The sequence below is a fragment of the Centropristis striata genome, chromosome 19 (assembly GCF_030273125.1).
Source record: "Centropristis striata isolate RG_2023a ecotype Rhode Island chromosome 19, C.striata_1.0, whole genome shotgun sequence".
NCBI classification, from domain to species: Eukaryota; Metazoa; Chordata; class Actinopteri; order Perciformes; family Serranidae; genus Centropristis; species Centropristis striata.
This window is the reverse complement of record NC_081535.1, coordinates 20,537,743-20,558,853: the sequence shown is the minus strand read 5'-3', so window position 1 is coordinate 20,558,853 and position 21,111 is coordinate 20,537,743. Positions and strand designations below refer to the sequence as shown.

The window sequence follows — 21,111 nt, the reverse complement described above, 5'->3', positions numbered from 1 at the left end:
AAGAGTGTATAAATCTTCAAAGACAAAGCTAATCAGTATCAGTATCAATATGTGAACAAGTATATACTCTTTGTAAAAAAAAAAATATTGAATATGGCCTATGGCATAATTTAGCAAATTCTTTAGCAAATTCTTTGGAATCAGGCACATAATGTTGGTACTTGTGTGAAAGGGTCAAATTATTTATTTTGAAAAGCTTGACCGGATGTGTCTCATCCAATTACGTCCGCCTTGACACACCGGTACCTAGTGGCCCACTGAGCCCAATCTCTAACGGAGAGCAGGAGTATCGCCCCGGCGGACAGTTGCGGCAGCCTTCTGGCTTGGATATTTTCAATTTTTCTGGATTTAGTCCCCCACAGATAAATTCCGGGATGCCTTCAAATGTACAAGGTAACATATAAACACCGGCAGCGAAGTGCTTTGTCTTAATTTCTCAGGGCATCAGTGGCTCGCTTAAGCTTTGAGTCTTTACAATAGAGCATCAGCAGGCCGACCCGCAGCGAGCTAAGCTTGTGTCGGCATTAACTAGCCTCGCTATTAAATTAACGTGATTGTCTTTTTGCAGGAGGGAAAGCCTTTGGACTGTTAAAGGAGCAGCAGCGGTCGAAATTGGAAGAAATAAACAAGGTACGCATCTCTAACAGCACCTCGGGGGAATTTGAATTTAATGAGCCACGCATACACTTGACTTGGCATTGGCCTTGTTTGTGAACACAATGATGATGATTCAAGGCGGTTAGCCTGAACTGTCCCAGTGGTGCTGTTAAATAATGAATCCCCTGAATGCAGCACGCATTTATTGGAGCTGACCACAGAGATAGTGTTGATGCATTTTATTGATTTCCCCCTGCAGTCTGGTGGCACTTGTTGAATGGCTGCATGCTGTCACACACACACACACACACACACACACACACACACACACACACACACACACACACGAGTATTTCCCTTCTGACCCCGATCATATCGATCTGTTTGTCCGCGTGTTTGAGGCATATTTTGTGGCTCCCCTGCCCGGTGTTTCGACACGATAACAGGTGTCTCTTTGTCCCCCATCAGGACTCAGATTAACTGAATGTCTGTATAATCTCTGTTTCCCTCCTTTTACGTGCCTGGATGTCATCACATTGAAATCCAGGTCGCGGCAAGAGGGCAGCCGGGAGCGCCTGTCACATTTCTGTGCAAACACTCTCGGTTCCTTCACAGAGATTAATCTGGCTTTTTGATATCCCTCATTTGTTCATTAAGAGAATTGATCCATAATTCCCCAAGAGGATATCTAAAAATAACCGTTGTGCTGTGATTAAATTCTGGGGTTTTTTACACTGACATCCATTAAGTCATATTGGTGCTTTTTGCACAAGTGCATCCTGTAGGAATACACTTTTAATCCTAGCACTCATATTTAACTCGTTTGGTTATTCAGTTATAAAATGTAATCTAGTAAATGGGAAAATCCCCGAAATCCACTAGTTCCAGCTTCTAAACAGGTTATTTTTTATTTTATTTTCCATGTTAAACATAATTCTTTCTAGTCTGATAAAACAAAACACTTTAAGATGTCAACTTGGGCTCTAAGGAGCTGCTCGATTAGGCCAACAATCGTAACCATGATTATTTTTGGTCAATATTTAGATCACAATTATTTAATGCTTTTACTGGTTGACTGTGGAAACATACATTTATTGAACTTTAAAAAAAAAACGTATATTTTAACAGTGTTTAAGTTCAAGTTTACTTATTTGATATGATTATTTATATATGTATATATATATATATATATATATATATATATATTCACACACACACACACAATTACACCAATCATAGAAAAGTAATAAATAAAAATAAATGATCAACTATAAATAGATCTTAGATGTCAGCTTGGCTTCTAAATAATTAAAAGATGGATGTTTCTCACAATTTTCTGTCATTCTATGGACCAATTCATTGATCAAAACAATTTGCAGATAAATTTAATAATGAAAGGACATGTTGGTTGCAGCTAAGGCTGTACGATATGAGGAAAATATGCAATAAATAAGCAGATATTAAGAGTAGACTCAGTTTTGCCTTTCAGCATTCCGCTCAAATCAGCAAAATTAAAGGAAAATATTTCCAACATTCTTTTATTGACCAAATGGGACATTGAACTGAACACAAAAGGCACCAATGAAAGAAAAATATTGTTATTCTAGAGCTCAGTTTTCTGCTGATACTTCTTTTCAACCAACTCAAATAATCCTTTAGTGCAATATGGCAGTCTTTTAGGATGTGCTTATCACCATGTTGACACTGTGACGATAAAAAAAAACAATATATTGTGCAACCCTTGTTGTTGCAGCCCTAAAATACTTCCACAATCTGAACCTGCAACTGGTGGAGGCACAGTAAACTCTATATTTGACCTCTACATTGTGAAACTTATCTGTGCAGAGATAAAACTAGCAGCGCTGCACTTGTTCAAATACACTTGCATGCTTGTGAGATACACTGTGAGTGTGAGAGGACATTCCTGAGTGGGTGTGGGGGTTTGCAGCAGTGATTCAGCACGGCTGAGTCAGGCGCCCCTGATAAACATCCAGCTGTGGTGTTTATCCTCTTCACCCTTAATTACGAGTCTAACAGCCACGTAGAGGTCAATGCAGAGAACAGCCTCACTCTCTGTCTCCGTGTGGATTGAAGCTGACTCCCACATGGCAGATTGCGTCATTAAAATTTCATTAGAATAGCACCCTTCGGGCTCTTTCCTTTACACCCTTGTGAGATGTTCCACTTAATGAACACAGCGATAAGTAATGACAATGCGGCTGGAAGAACATCTTAGGATTGTGAGTCATAACTCTCAAGCTGGAAGTTTTGACACATTTGACAAAAAAGATTAATGCACGTAATGCTCTAATTTTAGTGTGGGCTTCTTTCCCTTTTGAGTTTATTGTATAACGCGCTTCCTTAGCAAAGTTTCAAAGCTGATTTTAGGGGTTTCAGTCAAACTTGTAAAACATGTTTTTTCTTGATTTGTTCCCCCCCCTCTTCTTCCTCCTCCTCAGGAATACATGGAAGACCAGAAATACAGGGATGAAGAGGACCTGCCGGAAAAATTGGAAGGTCTTAAAAGTAAGCAAATCAGGCACGCCCCTCAGTGGTTTCAGTATCTGCAAGTATGTCTTTGTGAGGGTGTGTTCCCTTTCTTCCCCCTGGCTTTTGTTTTAGCTTTGGTATTTGTTTATTTGTTGGCAGTCCCCCCACACACACAAGTCTTTAGCATTTTGTTTTTCTCTGTGGGAAAGACAGACTGCTGAGATTTCTAAGAGGTTTGCAGGGCCAAGTCCTCCGTGGCCTTGGAGGAATGTGCTGGGGCGTTCCTCCGCTTGTTGATACAATATTCAGAACTTTGCAGGGTAAACCCATAGCTCCTGGGAATAGAACAAATCACTCGGAGCTAATTACGGGAATAAAATTGCATGATTTGCAAGTGAACTCCTCCCCGTGGCTCTGATTTTACACATGTATGCTCTGAATGCATGCAGAGGGTTTTTCCTGATAATTTGAGCGTTTTATCCGCAATCTTCCAGACAGAATAACACCAGGCTGTTTATTCAAATCGAGGGCATATGTCTTGAAATGAGAAACATGCTCCAGCGTCCTACTTTAAATCTATGCTTGCTGGAGGAAATGGAGCAGTAATGTATAAACAGAAAGGGGACCCGACACCCATGTCTTCAGAGGATCGCTGGGTTTTTTTTCTATCTTTCCCCAGTTTTCATACTGTCCCAGTGACCCAGAGGGCAGGAGCTAAACACTGCGCTCGTTTTAACTACCAACCAGATCACATCAGCGCTTCTCAGGACCAAAAGAATCTTAATAATGCCCTACTTTAACGTTCAGCCGACATATTGAAAATTCATTTTTGTATAATTTGTTTATCAAATAAAATTTTTCTTCGGTTTATTTGCTATGAAGTGACTGATGAGTGATCATGTTTGTCAAAACTGAATAGTTTGGAGATAAATTAAAAGTTGTGAACTATCATTTTACTGAGACACAAGGTTTCCCGCTGCGTTTCATAGTGGAGGTGCCACAACTAACCCGAAATAAGGAGATCCAATTATTACATTTTTACAAAATGTAGTATTACTCTTATTAAGGCTGCATTCGGGCATACCAGCAGAACAGAAATGACTGCTGCTAACCTTGTAATCAAACTAAATTAGGCAAGTTCTATATTTCAGTGGTTTATAAAGGAATACTTCACACCCAAAATAAACATTCCTATATCCTATTTCATGTAAGAAAACTTTGTTAGAAACATTTATGACACTGGTACGTGAACCTTGTTAGGGTACAAACCTTTTTTTTTTTTTTTTTTTTTCAGCTTCTATGCGACATGCGCTGCGTTCAAGCCTCTCAAAACACAACCACACACACACACACACACCCTCTCTGTCTCTGTGCATAACATAGTCTTACCCCTGCATGCCTCTACATTGTGTAACATTAAACAGCCAATCGCAAACGTTAGTAGCTTGCTGCATGCCTATTGCCTCAATAACTCTTATGAGATTTACTCCTTATTGAAATGTGGTATTGAATAACAAATCATTCTTCAATACTCATTGTTTTTGAAGCAATTCGGTCTGTGTCAAAGTTCCAGCTCTTATTATTATGGACACTTAAACCCACAAGAGTTTAAACCAGTTTAAAGTCACTCACCAGCTTCTTTGGCATTTGTTTGATATTTAGACTTTTTTGGTGTGGAAAAGTTTCAGTGCTAAAAAGCACTGAAAGTGCTAAAGCCTCTGCATCTACAAACAAAAGGAGACCTCTTTAGAAATGTTGGTATGTTCCATCACGTGTTGCTTCCTATGTTTTATACTTTGTTTTGGGTTTTTTTTTTTTTTTTCAGCCTGGTTGTAGTTGCCAAATGTGCCAAAATCATTCTGTCATACAATATGAAGATTTCTAAACATCAGAAGATTATAATTTACCTTGAGGTTGCATCATTTAGTTATTGCAAGATCTTACACAGATTTTCTTTTAGTCTATGGACCGATAGAAAGGAGAACGGAAATTAAGTTGTTATTAGAATAAACAGATGCCTCCACTGAAGCTTTTATCTTCCCTTCGGGTCAGCGTCTTTTATAAGTGTGGGAAAATTCCTTGTGTATCTGTTGGCTGGGCTTCGGCAGGGGAAGTCATCATCTGTTTCAACTCTTATCAGCATGGTTTGTTTTTTTGTACCATGTAAAAGCCCCTTCAAATGATAACAAATTGTTAAGTAGTTAAACTCACCATCAAACAGCCCAATTTTAGCCAATCTTAAATCACAGACTTCTTTATGAGCATCAAAGAGAAGCAGACAAAAGCATAATTATGGCAGAAAAGGGCTGTTTTTTAAGCTGATGGCACTGTCACATCCGCTGCAGAAGGAATGTAGGTCAGGAGGATACACACTAAAGACAGTTCTGTTCAGCTGAGCCATTTTTTTGTGGCTGCAGATGATCAACAGGCTGCTCTACGACAAGTGGCCCACTCAAGAACTGCTCTGTGTGTCTGTGTGTGTGGAGGCCCCCTTGGCAGAGTTTACGAACAGGGTTAGCATTGTCCTGTCCCTCTCCCCCTGGCTTCACACAGTTAACACAGCCCTCTCTCTCTTTCCCCCCAACACACTCCCACACAGAGCTCCCAGTGTGGGACATAAATAGCGAGTGTAATCTGAGTAAAGTGGTATTCTGGACAAAAGAGAATAGTGAAATTTAGGAAGAAGCGGGAAAAATGTCTGCTTTTGGTTTTTCATAGCAGCAGCCACTGCGGTAGCATTTCAATAATGAGATTTTATAAGTGAATAAGAAGTAGTTAATGTTTACAAGGACTGCCTAAAGGTTGATGATTTGAATCATCAGCTGAGAAGCCCCCACAGTCACATATTGTCAAATCCTTCCCCTTCTTTTAATCATTGTTCAGACTAATGCACCATGACAGCATGACAGGTTGTCAACTTTTACAAACCAAATCTTGCCTTAAAATTACATAACTAACTGTGGTGAAAACTAGGGTTGCAAATGTTTTGTTTGAAGGTGGAAATGTTCCATGGAAATTAACAGGAATTCATGGGGAATAATGTTATTAAAAGGGATAAAAAGTATTTATGAAATGTGCCATGAAGTGAGTTAGCTAGTTGGCAAGTTAGCTTATAGGAAGAGGTGCTATGAAAATTTGGGCTGACAGTGTTGGCTGTGATTAGGGTTTAAAGTGGACAGCAAACTTAAAAAATAAATGTTTTACAAACACAAAAAAAGGAATAAAAACCAATAAATTAAACTCCAATTGGCATGCTCCATCAAGCTACATTTCATGTGCTAATAACTAGCTAACAAAAGCTAGTGACAAGTAAAAACAGTATACTTTGCTTTAGGCTACTTCCTGCTGGTTAATTGAAATCTCAAATATATAAAATACTCTTTCTAACATGTTACACTAGGGATAGCAAACCGCAAAATTTGCACCCCAAGAATTACATTTTTAATATTTGCTGTATTAGTAATTTTTAAATATTGCTGTTATGGTCAACACCACAACCAGACAACGCTGCACATGTGTTGTTGCATTTACTTGCGTACCCGAGGGTGTCTGTTTAGCCCCTTTAATAGTGCCATCCGGCAAATGTCCCGCTATATATTGCCAGAAAGTCCTGTGCCGGCTTTTCGCCTTGGGGCATTCCTGGTGATCCCGCGAAGGTGTGATATTCTACCCTTTTCATAGTGCAGTCTTCCATCGCAGAGCAAGGTGGAAGGGTAGTGGGAGGAGATGATTGTGACGTGCGACAGAGCAGCAGCAGCGCTGCACAGTAACGCCTGGATTCCACTGGATGCGTAACGGCTGCAGATCCGTCGTCGGAGCCGTTATGCGCCCATTATAATCAATGTGTGAGATTCCACCGACTGCAGATCCGCTGCGTAATGAGTCCGACAACGCAGGGCCATCCGACAGCCCTCGCAACATTTACGCAGAGCTTCTGTTTTTGTCCGACGACGGAGCACGACGCATAAATTCAGCACAGAACAGACCATTCGGGACAGGAAGTCGTGCACAGACGCAAAATAAAACATCCGGTATATTTTCAAAATAAAGTACCTCGAGTTCACAGCGGATCGTATTTCATAACTTGAAGACCTGAAATCAACTAGGGCTGCAACGATTCGTCGACGTTGTCGACAAAAATCGATAATAGAAATAGTCGACAATGAATTCCATTGTCGACTATTGTCGCCAGACGTGTTTTTCCAACAGAGTGCGGCATCTCACTTCATTACAATCTCTGCCGAGCGCAAGCGGTAACGTACGCGCAAGCGGTAACGTACGCGCAAGCGGTAACGTACGCGCTTGCGGCGTCCAACACAGCTACACGTATCAAAACTTAGAAAGTTTGGGAGCATTTTAGCCTGGATACGGCCAATAAAAAAATGACTTGCAAGGTTTGCAAAGCAGACCTGCGTATCACGGCAACACCTCGGCGATGCACGAGCATTTAAATAGAAAGCACGTCAGGCAGTTTAACCGGAGTCTGACTCGCCTCGGTAAGATTCAAGTAACATTCAGCCGATACGTTTTGTTTATAATCGCTTTTTTTCGCTTTAAAAGAGAGCTTTAACGTTATGTCTGACGAACGTATTTTAAATTAAATGCATGCAGTCTGAAGCAGAGAGCCAGCATGGCGCCTTTCTGCAGAAGAAGCAGATGTGCAGCAACAGGCTCCTCACTGAGTCAGTACTGGTGCTGGTCTGTGATATGAGGTTCCAACAGATGAGCCCAGTTCAACCCAGACTACATCCAGAACCCAGAACCATTTCCACCCACTTGATGGAGCAGAAATACAGTTTTATAAAACACATTTTCCTGTCCTGAAAAAATGGACAGAGGTTTATTTATTTTTTGTATGAATCAGCAGCTGAATTGTTGAATAAAAGATGCATTTCTCATTTAAGTACCCATCTTTCTTGTGTTTATTATCATTTGCCACATATTTAAAGCAACTTCATGCTAAATTTAAGAAAAAAATAATTATCCGATTAGTCGACTAATCGTTTCAATAGTCGGTGACTAGTCGACTATTAAAATAGTCGTTAGTTGCAGCCCTAAAATCAACAGGTTAGAGGTTTTCACTCGTCTTTTCACCCCACTGACACCGCTCACTCCGGTGCTTGTTGTAAACAAACAGAGATCACTAAGGCTTGTTAACAAGAGGCTCTTGTTAACAAGCCGGCCGACCTCGTTAGCGCTCGTTAAGACGGAGTCGCTGGATTTGTCTCCAGTCATTAACGAGGAGATGTTGATTATCTTCCAGTTATATCAATTGATTAGGCGTGAATTTGCGAGATCTCGTGCGTCCTAGGGACTCTGCTGTCCGCAACAGCTCCGACACAGACGGATTCGGTGTGTGTTGACGGACTGCGTAGATACGCAGCCGTTGCGGACGGACCCCTTTCGGAGTCGTTACGCATCCAGTGGAATCCCGGCGTAACAGAGTGCTAATACAGTGCACAATTAGCTCTGTAGTAGTACAACGTGTATGTGCTGCAGCAGTATGTGTTCAGTTAGCGACCTCTGCTTGTTTACAACAAGCACCGGACACTCTGTGTACAGTTAGCAATGCTTGTTTGTTTACAATAAGCAGCGGAAGCTGTGCACAGTTAGCGATGGTGGTCGCAGTTGTTGAACAGTGATTTGGTGGCTGTCGGACCAAGTGGGAGGTAATTGTTAGATGTCATGTGCAACGTCAAATATTGCACCTTGCCACCAATTTTCTGCCTCTGTGACTGCCTCTGGAGGCGGAAATTTGGTGGGATCACTTGAGAGACGTAAATGTCCCGGTATGAAACGGCTCTATGAAAGGTGCTTTTAAGAGACATCGGCGAATTAGGTTGAAACAAATGTCCAGATTGATGCAGAACACAAAGAACCAGAGCAGGACAAAAAGTTATGCTGCAACGACTCAACAACATACGCCTTGATAAGTGACACTAATTCAATGATTTACTGTAATACATCATAGCTTTACTTCTCAAAATATAAGGTGTATTGGAGGACAAAACACCAGTTTATTGTACAAGAGATACAAAAAAGTCTCCAAATGTTTCTTTTTATTCAGCTGAAACAGAAAACTAAGTGGCTATATAAGTGCAGGGTCTGTTTGACTTAACATCAGTGGCCTTTTGAGGCTGGAAGGATCAGGTTTAATCTAAGTGAGTGACTGTGAGGGAGAACTCTGTTGCCGAGCTTCACAATTTTCAGCCCAAGCCTCTTTGTTTTCCTTCCTGATTGCTCCGTTTGAACTTCTCTTGAAAGTTCTCTTTTAACTTCCTGACCCACTCGCTTTAATCCATCTCAGATGTCAGCTACACTCAGCTGCCCTTTGCCTGCTTTCTGCTGACAGAGAAACACACACACACAAAACACACCTGTCATTATCAGCTGCCTTTCCTTTTGCCAGGTCAGCTGTCGGCACTCAGCGGACTGCAAGACAGCGAGATCAGTGGAAAGTGTGTGTTAACAACAGTTTTGCTGACCTGTAAGATGCGAGCTGGAGATTGGTGTCTGTAAAAGTGTTGATGTCGGGGATGTGGTGTGTGAGCTGTTAGTAATAACCTCTTGTGTGTGTTTGTTTTGCAGATAAATATGCAGAGTTTGACCTGAATGACCAAGATGAGATTGGTGAGTAATGGTAGCACTAAAACAACAACTGCACCCCGGATAACAACTGTCAGCTGACCCATGTGCAGTGTCGACATGAGGGAGCAGTAATTAATACTGTGTGTATTGTCTGACCGGTGTGAGAACAGCGGCTCATGTGTCACGTTTGTCTCCTGTAAGTAAAGCGAGACCAAACTGTACGCAGATGTGAGGCGGACTGTGTTGTGAGAGTCAGACATCAGATGAAAGAAGCGGCTAATTGTCCTTTATGACAACTTTTGTTATTTTTAACCACATTATAGGCTGAGACAAACAGATGGCAATGTCAGCCACTATTGAATGGATTGCATGGAAATTCAGTTTGGAAAATTTTACGGACTTTATGGATTCTTTTCATCTAGTGCTTTCATGAGCATTTGAATTGTCCTGTTTTTAGTTTTATAACCCAATACCTAAAACTAATGATATTCACATCAGCCTCAGTATACAGGCACTTGGTAAACATAATACACATAATGCAAGCATGTTAAATGCAGCATTTAGCTCAAAGCCACCTTAAGTGTGCTCCATTGACATATCTTTATGTGGATTTATGTACATATTGAAATGTCGCCTTAAAAAAAGCTGTATGGAAATGGCAAAATTCTTAGTTGTGTAATGAAGAGCTGATGCATTAAATGGGATATAGAAACACCTTTGGTAAATCACATTCAAGCTTCTTCCCAGATACTTGCACATGAACTCTAGCATGAAATATGGCCAATACTAGCTGCCAGGAAATAACAATAAATAATTGCCCAATTGAACCAAACCCATGCATAAAGTTCACCTGATTTCCTAATGTCTCACCAGTAATGACATGTATCGCTGTATGTCATCATTCAACTGCGGGCTGTCAGGATGATGTCCAGCAAATCATGTAGGCTTTGTAGATAATTGGCAGACTTTCTGAGAGAAACATGGTCCAATTGGGAGAGACTGCATTCACCCCACTTTGGATAGAGCAGCTCTCATATATAGATATCTGACCAAGTTTATTAGTGGACCAAAACCATTACAAGCCAGAGTTGAGACCAGGAAGCAAATTAACTTAACTTACTATCATAAAAAGCTCTTCAGTGGACAACACACACTCCATTAGTTGTAATAAAGTTAAAGAGAATAGAAGCCAGGTGGCCAATATTGAGAGTTATCTTTAATTAGTATTTTCGAAAGGCCCGCACTTCCATTAAGTTGGGGAAGTCGTATTAAAAAAGTGATCAAAAGTCTCGATTTGATTTTACACACTGAGATTACCCTGGTTATATTTTTCAAACTCTGGAAGGCAGAAGACCTATTTATTATGATTAAGACAGTCACAAGACATCAAGACTAGTGTTGGGAAGTTTGAGTGTTTTTACTGACTCTTGGACGATAACTTGAACCAATATTTTTCTTAAGTCATAACGTTTGTTTTAAGTAGTGCGGCGCCCACAGCCCTGTGGCTGAGCTGCCTGTCACGTGACAAATGAATGATGGACACAAACCCAACGATCTATTATGAGACGCGAACAAGTGGACTCATTTCTACTGCTAAAGCCCTCACATGACAAATGAACTAGAGACTCAAACTTGAGGACGCGTAGTTGAGTCACAAACAAATAATTTCTGTTTCCCGTCCTGACTGAGCTGATGCAGCTGCCATGTGACGAGGGAACGTACTGCATGAAAATGAACGAATCCTTAACCCAGACTACTCATTACTCCCCAGTCAAATAAAAGATTAGTTAAAAGTGAACCAAACATTCACGAATGACACACCACTAATTCATCGTATTTAGATAATGTTGTCTCCGTACAGTGCCATTTCTGTGAGAAACACTGATTAACCCTCTGATTAAAAAACATGTAAAAATTGCCACCTGAGCATGAATCTGACTGTCACCTGTTCCTTCTCTCAGATCTGATGGGTCTGAAGCGGATGATGGAGAAGCTGGGCGTGCCCAAGACACACCTGGAGTTGAAAAAAATGATTGTCGAGGTGACGGGCGGCAGCAGCAACACCATCAACTACAGGGACTTTGTCAAGATGATGCTGGGCAAGCGTTCAGCCGTGCTCAAACTGTAAGTAAACCTCTGTGCATGTTTATATTAACAGACATTTAGAGTCAGTTAAGCCTTTATACCATCTGCTGGTTCATTGTCTGAGAGGGAGAATATGAATCATGTGCTGTGTCAGCCAATTCTTTCATCCATCAGCAGGGGGTTTGGGGATGACTAGTGATGTCACAGCAGTGACATCAGTGCTGCATTAGTGGTTAATCTCCATGGCAACAAAACCCATCTATGTAGCCTATCCATAGTCAACCCATCCTTATCTTTAGCTGGGATCATGTGCTTAGGTAACTGATTATAGGCTGATTAAACCACTGACAGTCACGCCATACTGACAAAAACACCGACACATTCTGTCATCCAATTTGACTTTCACAATATGAATTATTTCTTTTAGATGTCTGTTTTTTTCAATGGTCCCTAGTGGATAAGGTGATACATTTCCTGCTATTCTAAAACGGGTTAGTGCGGCCAGTGTAAGCCTTTTAAAGCAGCCTTGCAGTGGGTTACACCGCAGGAGAAAGCGTGTATTGGCTGCTGCATGTCAGCTCTGCTGGGCTAAGCTGGCTGGACCCTTTAGCAGACAAATCCTCATAATCCTGAAAACACCAAGCAGAGAAAACGCATAACTTTTCCTCCTTTGCCCTCAACCATTTTTCGAAAGTGTATCCCATAATCCCCCCAGCCGCTATTTATAAATACCTCCTTCCACCCTGGCCTTACTTGTCCTCTTCTAGTAAGATAAATCTCCATACTCCAGGAAAAGCTGATGTTTGTAATTAATTCTACCAGGAGAATGATACATCAGTGATCATATTTTGTTTTTGACACATATAGTAGAACTTAAAACATTTTTTTCCTTATTTGATCAGCTATTGATAAATGATGTTGCTCTGTTTTCTAAAATCACTGTGTAGAATTAACAAATGTATATAAACAGGCAAGGAGAGTTCATTTGATTGAGTGTCTACTGGCTACTGGTATATACATATTCCCAATTACGGGTAAGAAAGGACACATAAGTCACAGAGTATAGGTCTATCTACCTACATAGAGTATTTCCTTGTTTACTACGACTGCTCTCTGCTCTGTGATAACAGCAAAGGTCTACAACGCCTCTCTTGTGTGCTGCTGTTTTTGTCTCCAGGAAAGGAGAGGAGAGGAGAGGGGTGGGGATGGAGAAGTTGAGGGTACACTGAGCTCCAGAATGGTGTTATTCAAAGCATTTGTCACGACAACAATTGATGTAGTTACAATCAGAGGAAAATGATTGAGGTCAGGCTCCACAGTTTGGGCCCAGTTAGTGAAAGCTCTTTGAACAAAGTCTCTATTAGTGCAACACAAAAGTGCACAAGCACGCACAGTCACTCGGATTTGAAGATTTGAATGGCAGAAGACTTACAGATTACATGTTTTATACTAGTGTTTGCTGAAAGGTATTCCCTCTCAATCATCACTTATGACCCATAGAAGTGTGTGGTGGTGAGAGACCCTGCCCTCCACCTTTTTTTTTTCTTTTCTTTTCATTTGTTTATATCAAGGACGTTTCTGGGCGTAACCCTTTGGACACAAAGCTACAAAAATAGAGACACAGCATTGGAGGAAAAAAATAGCTATGTATTGCATTGTTTTGACTAGCTTTGTGATTGATGTGATTCAAGATATTGGAGGGAATGATCATTTTGTTCCATAATTTTTCTAATTTTCATGGAAAAACATGTTTTGATAATAGTGGTTTTGGAGATTTCTACGAAACAAAGATTTGTCGGCTCCACAATATGTTATTCAGAAGATATTTAGACACATATTTTGCCTTCCTGATATTGCACTAGTCCATATTGTGATTGCAATTCATTTAATTGTGCCGTCCTCGCCAGAGAGGAGGTTTACTGTTTTCAAAAGGTGAGACCATTCTTGCATAGTGTGCCTTTAACACCAAGTGAAAGCTGTGAGGGATCTTTACTGCAAAAGTTTGGCTTTACACACAACAATCTTCCACTTTTTCCATGAAATGAATAAAAAATACAGGGGTCCTATCTACTAACTTAATATCACTGTGTTCATGTAAATGCTTATGCATATTACATTCTTTGTGCAGATTAAACAGGTATCCAGTGTGTAGCATAGACCGTACAGTCTTTAGCATGTACACAATAACAAGATTAAGTCAGCTGGTTACTTTATCTATTAAGCTCTTCTGTCTGTATGCAGCAGATTAGCCTAACATTGGCATTATGCTGAAAAAAATGCATTGTGATTATTACAGTTTTAATGGAGACGGTCAAAAAATATTGTAGAAGTCTTGTAAGTGTAATGAATAATTTATTCACAAAAACAGGGTATTCTACTTGCTGTTAGATTCATTGTTGCATCAGTGGTAGTTTGTGGTGATCTGAGCGTCTTCATGCAGCTTTGGGCAGCAGTTATCAGCAGTGTGAAGAAAAAGGAGTGAGAGTGAGTGGTTGTCAGAGAGATGTGCCAGAGTTTGAGTTGCTGAGTGCCGGTTTCGTCGTCAGGATCATCGCTCCTTATGAGCTTAGTGGAGCTTTGTGGAGTTTTCCAAAAAAGGAAATTAAAGACAGGCATTCGCTCTGAATAGCTCCTGTCAGATCGCTCACTCTGCTGTGTACGGTCTAAACCACTATTCCCCTCACTCCCCTTTGTGATTCCCCCTCATTCCTTTCCTTACACTGCCCGCTCAGCCAGCTCATACTCTCACTGTAACTGTGGCTCTCTGAGTCCTCCAGGAGCTGATTATCCCTTCTCACTTACACATCCTGCTTGTATTGTTCACTTCTTTATGACTTTCGTCTTGTTTACTATTTACTTTCTTTATGCCACGCAGAAGCCTTCAAAGCAAGTCTTTCTCTCTCTCTCTCTCACATTCATTTAATTTGAAGTGATTGTTAGAAAATTTAATATTTATTTTATATAATTTTTCAAGCAAAAATCCCAAAAATTTCACAGTTCCCATTTTCTCAGTTCTCATTTGTGAAGTATCTATACCCAAATAGAATAGTCTTGGCAGTTAAACGATACCTGCATTTTGGGCTTTCTTTACCCAAACCTAGGGAGAGAAAAAAATGTCAATTTTTGGGTTATTTGTTTCTACCAAAACACTTGAACTTGTGGCAATACTATGAAAGAAATAAAAACTGTAAAAAAATGTCCCGCATGTAGAATTTTACACAACTGATCATTATCGTATAAAGTGAAAAAGAAAAAGCTATCCAATGAAGTACACTATTGGTATTGGTATCACTTTAAGCTACTCAATAACTCCAATGTATTGCTGAAGCAAGTAGAAGCGAAAATTCTCCAGTCCTCCATTTTAGGCTTTTCTTTACCCAAACCTTGGGGGAGAATTTACTATTTTTGGGTTATTTGTTGCTACGAAAACAACATATGGCAATACTAAATAATAAAGAAAAATAAATAAAAACTGTGAAACCAAATGTTTACACAACTGAATGTTAACCTTATGAAGCAGAAAGAAATAGTTATCAAATGAAGTATCTATGGTATCTGCATCATCTGTATTTAAAGGTACTGGTATTGGTCACTGGTTATGTCACAAATTATGGTATCGGCCTTAAAAATCCAGTACGTTTTTTATTTTCACAAGCAATATATTTGGCATTTTTGCTATTTAATGATTCCTCCCTCTCTCTCCCTCTCACTCTCCACAGAGTCTTGATCTTTGAGGACAAAGCCAACGGCTCTCCCTGCAAACCAGACGGACCCCCTCCAAAGCGGGACATTGCTAGCCTGCCTTAACCGTAGATGTCAGCCTCAGGGCCGCTAGTGCAGCAGAGGGACCATCGGTGGTTGCGTGAAAAAAGTCGTTCTCTTAACATGTGGAGTGTTGTATTAGTGTGGGACCAGTACTCGAGGATGTTATTTTGTGATATACGGTGTGCAAGGTGTTTGTTATTTGGAAGGCTAAGCCCACAACTCACTAAATGATGTTTGACTGTGAATATTATTATTCATTTTTCCTTTAATTGAAATGTAGCATTGGTAGTTGTAATCTGCTTGATACATGACATTTTGTAGTAAGTGTTTCATGGTTCATCTACTCTATTTTAAGGGAAGACTCCAGAAATCATCCAGAAGTTGTTTTTCCTGCTTTGATTTGTTTTTGGGATGCATTGCTTTGATGCACGTTTCATTTTAAATGAAGCGAGAGTAGGTTGCTTTTGGAGAAGCACAAGGAAAAGAAGCAGTTTTTTCTAACACATTTTTGCACTGTCCTCAGTGGTCTTGGATGGATTCCTGCCAGACTAATCTTGGTCAGCGTCTCGCTTTTAGATCAGGTGCCAGAGATTACAGGCCCAGCCCATTTCCTCTGGGTCAAAGTCGTCATCCCTCAGAGCCAGAATACTGATCTGGAATCAGTAACTAGGTTATCATGGCCAACTCATGATCTGAAAACATGTTTTTTGTAGATGACTGTATGCGTTTTTAACATTCACTCACTAGTTGAGAGAAGAATAGGAGATCATGTTGACCATGGGACTTTCAGTTTCAGTATGTGGGCTTGGAAAGCAGCAAATCTGACTCTGTTTTTTACATCTGTAAAGTTAAGCACATGTTAATTTTGGAAGGAGTGTGATTTACAGGCACACAAGCGTAACAAATGTACATAATATACGACACACAGTACAATCATATTCTTTCCAAGTGCCTCAACATGCAGATACTGTAGAGTGAGGGAGTGCACACAAGTGTTCAGTTTCAGCAGTCGCTTCAGCGTACTAATTCCAGAAAACAGTGAATTTGTTATTTGGTGAGATAGTTTTGATGATGTTTGTTGAATTATATTGATATGGTGTTTCCACGACGTTCTGAGTGATTGAAGTTCACAAGTGTGGGATTTTTTAAATGTAGTTTTCTCCTTTTCTTACCATTACTTTTTTTAAATGTCCCAGCAAGCGGTTTGTTGGGTGATTTGACTGTCTAGGTTACCCTGTGCTTGTTTTGCAATGCATACATGTGTTATGTCAGTTTCTCTTTGATTCATTTCCCTCATGTTTTTTAAATCTGCTAACCTTCCCTCTCTGTTGAACTGGGTTCATTGTCCTGTGAATTCTGTAATTTGTGCCTCAGTGTTCCTGTAACTCACGCTACTTACTGTGAATTTGGTACTTGTAGTATTCTTAACCCACTTAACGTGTTTTAATCTATTATGTTATTTTGTTTTCAGTCTGATAGGTATCTTCTCTTATCTTTTAATGTTAAGATTCACATTGCTTGCAGACACCAAAGGAATTAAAAATTCTTCTGACACTGGCCAAGTTTTGAATTGTTTATTGCTGTAATGGAGCTCTTTTGACTAATTTTGACTTTTTGGAGAAAAAATAACACATTTATTAAGCAAAAAATAGTGTTTAACTGTGGTTAAATATCTTTTTTTATTTGACTAGTAAGCACCAGTGTTTGTTCACATCACATTTCCACTATTATGTTTCTAGCAGGAGATGACATACTACAATGAGTGGGCGATTTAGTCACGATACAGTAATCTTATTTACTGTAACCTCTTGTCTTGTTGCAACATGTCTTTGGCTATCAGTGCTGATAAAAATAAAGGTAAAAGCTATGCATTATCAATTTTGCAATCAAGAAATCTCTCACTCTTGCATGATCATCTCCCAGTTCATTCACAGGCAGAGATTAACAGTGTGTGGATCTTTGGCTGTGACGACATCTAATAATGCTGGTTTCATTCCATATTTTTTCTCATTAACTTTTCATGTTGCTTAATGTACATGCAGCTGTGTTCATACATTCTCTTGAGCAATAAAATGTTTTCATGGAAAAATTCCGAAGCTGCTCGTTCAAACAGTTTGATTTTGTCTTATTTTCTGCATTTTAAAGGCCATTCATATCCAATATCAGTGTTGGGAGAGCGAGTGCATGGGTGTGGGAGAGTGTAAGCAATACTTTAATAAGCGTGCTAACAGGCCGATCCGGTGGGATTATAATAAGCACCTCTGTAATTAAAATCATAATCACCCTTGCATGAAATAAACTGCTCAGAGCTTATGTAGGCACAGTGTAAAGAAATAATAGGGTTGGACAGCAGGATTCTTACGTAAGGAAAATAAAACAAGCAGCTAATGATGACACCTGGGGCCAACTTTATACTGCAGACTCCCCTCAGATGGAGATCGAAGAAAAGCACCACACCCTTATTTGGTCTTTAGTCTATTTGCTTAGTTTTGTGAAATTCCTGGATGCCTACTACATCATGATTATGTTATTTGATCCCAAAGAAACTATAATTGAGACAAGTTTGTTAAATATTGCTGTTTGACATAACTTCAGCTTACACCAGATACATAAAAAAAAGTCTAAAAGACATTTTGTAGCTTCTGACTCTGGGAAAGTGGGAAACAGTTTAATTCCCCCCAAACTGCTGTATCTTTGAACTATCTCTTTAACTAAATCGCACACATTTAAGCCATTCTATGTGATCTCCTCCTAACAAATGTAAAATTTGGTCACTTCCACTCACTGAGCCGGCCCAGAAACTGTGTGGTATTGTATTTATTTTGCATCTTGTTGTGTTTCATCTACTTTTATCAAATCTCAAATGTAAATTGCATGTCAGACTGAATGAAATTATGTCTCATTGCATTTTCTGATGCAGTGTTGCCACATTCAGGCTTCTCTCTGTGTTATATCTTCACCATTTTCCTCCTTTTCCTCTTCTTCACAAGCAATTTTTATTTTCCTTTTTATGTCAGCCTCAGTCATCCTGCTTCAGCTGGTGTTTTGATTTATCTTGATTAATTGCTAGCTATTGCTGAGTCAAGACCAGCATTTATAATGTGTATCATTCTGCACTGATGGCTGGCTGACATGGAATCTGTGAATGCAACACGTCGGTGCATCTGAGGACACAGCATCATTCTGCTCACATGCTGCTCTCTTACACAGACACTGCCATCTAGTGGTTGACTGGTGGGAAGAAAGTGAGAGAAATGAAAGAAAGCACTGCCTTAAAAGGATCACATTAGTAATGAAAACAGCCCAAATTAAACTAGAAAATTTCCTCTGGGGAAATTCTGAAAGGGCCACGGGGGCTACTGCCGGTGTGTATACACTATGATGAGATGTGTGTAATTAAAATCACAAAAAGATACCTGTGTGTGTGTGTGTGTGTGTGTGTGTGTGTGTGTGTGTGTGTGTGCGTACATGTGTGTGTGTTTGAAGCATGTGTATCTGGAGGAGTGTGCGCGCTTACGCGCATGTGTGTGTGCGTGTATCTGTCACTGTAATCACAGCAAAGATCAAAGGCAATCAGAACAGAGCAATCAACAGAATTAACTGCCACCAACTGCCAATGTTCTGGAATAGTGACAGCAGCCAAAGGTGGACAGACTGGAATTTCTGGCCTCGAACAGAAAGCATTTTTGGCAAAACCATAATACCTATCATTGATCCGACTTCACTTTGATTGTCCTGCGTTCTTCCTGAACAGCTACATATGTTTGGTTTTTTTTTAAGAAAAATGAAAAAGTAGCTTTGTTAGAGCGATCTAAAAAAAACGGTTACATCTCTTTTTTTCAGAAATCTTCCTGCATTTTTAATATGGGAGCCAATGAGGCTGTTGGTGCGTGTTTGTGGCGCATCTGTGCATCCTACGCCCAAACTATAAGAAGACAAATTTTCCTACGTTTCTGTGTATAAATTATTTCTGTAGAGTGGAATTTGCGGCCTGGAGCGCAGTTTTTATTTATTTTTTGACAGTTTTTTCTCTCCCTCTACACTCTGGCGATGATGTCACACACTGACACGAACATTCCGTGCAATACACACCCATTATAATCTCAGAATTTCTCCAAAAATGATCATGGTCATTGAACAGGGATTGATAAAAAACTATATTACCTATCGAAACGTGGATTAATACACTGATACACAAGACTTGTGTCTACTGTTTAAAGTTTAAATGAAGTCTCTAGGTGAAATTATGCCGGAGAAGTAAACGTTTAAAAATCTCCAATGATTGTTCTTTTTTCGCTCATTTTATTTCGGCCGTCCCATTCACTTCAATGCAAAATTTTGGGCATTTCGTATTCGTATTTCGTATTCTGTAGAGAAAAGTAATAGCCCACCAATCCCGATCAAACCGCACATTTTGATATATAATTTGTCCTGCAACTCTTTGAGTTGTAGGACTAGTAGCGGGACGAAATTGCCTCCGGAAGAGGAAGAAGAAGAAAAAAATCCACAGCACAACAATAGTGCTCGGTGCGATTGCCCCGTGGCCCTAATAATACATAGAAAATATGTAATGGACTGGTAGTGCTAATGAAATCCAGCTTTTAATTGTGGGGATCATTAAGATCATCATCAACAGCTGTAAGAAAATGTCAATTATAAGTGAGACCCATTTTCAAAACCCATATATATCTACACAATCTGTTGTTCAAATAATGTATCCCTTCTGAGCAATGATTATTTATTTATTTATTTTTATAGTGGTAAAAACATATAACAGTCCAATTGAGTGTCATTTTTGGTACGCCACCAACTTTACACATGAAGTTCAGTTCCAGTTTGGTTCTGAAGGGCACATTCCACTTACTGAATTAACAACCTTGATGACTTCATTAAGCTTATCTCAGCTTCAGCCAAGAACTTTATTTTTTAAAGAAGCCTCATAAATGAAGGTGTTGAGTTTGAAGGAAATGGGCATTCAGGAGGCAGTGAGGAGACGCTATTGTGTTCTATTATGGGAAATATAGCAGCTGCAGCAAAGCTTTGTTTTCTGAGCTGCTGAGGTACTGAAACAGCAGAGTGATTACTCTAACAAGTACACTGTATCCCAAGCAAATTGTTAGGAATACTAATTATATATATATATATATATATGTGTGTGTGTGTGTGTGTGTGTGTGTGTGTGTGTGTGTGTGTGTGTTTCTACCACCCACATGACATTATTTATTCATGTCACCTAAAGAGTATATGTTGGTTTATTTCCTGTCATCACTCTACATGATTTGAACAAATTATCTCTAACATTTAGTGCTTATTATTCCCAATATGATGGCTGCATCAGACCTGTAATCATCACATAGACAAATCCAAGTCTGTAATCTTGTTGCACTTCTCATGGCTGAATTAGTCAAATTATGAGGCTTTTTTTGTGGCACACATGATCTATTTTGTATGAGTAGTTGTTAAAGTGGAGTTGACCTCTTTCTGAGTGAGCTACTGCAAAGTTTTGAATGACTTTTCAACCTCTTCGAAGTGCAACATCCTTTTAACCTTTGACCTACTTCCTAAAATAAATGCAAAAACCCCTGT

General features: G+C 39.7%; 1 protein-coding gene across 1 annotated transcript; it reads left to right on the top strand.

Moving 5' to 3' along the window:
* Nucleotides 1-266: 266 nt before the first annotated feature.
* Nucleotides 267-17,082, top strand: aif1l (allograft inflammatory factor 1-like). The gene is made up of 6 exons (XM_059358208.1): nt 267-393; nt 569-630; nt 3,057-3,123; nt 9,676-9,717; nt 11,637-11,799; nt 15,480-17,082. Exons 1-6 carry the CDS (start codon nt 375-377, stop codon nt 15,565-15,567), a joined length of 441 nt encoding a protein of 146 aa, XP_059214191.1. The 5' UTR covers nt 267-374; the 3' UTR covers nt 15,568-17,082.
* The last annotated feature ends 4,029 nt before the right edge of the window (nt 17,083-21,111 follow it).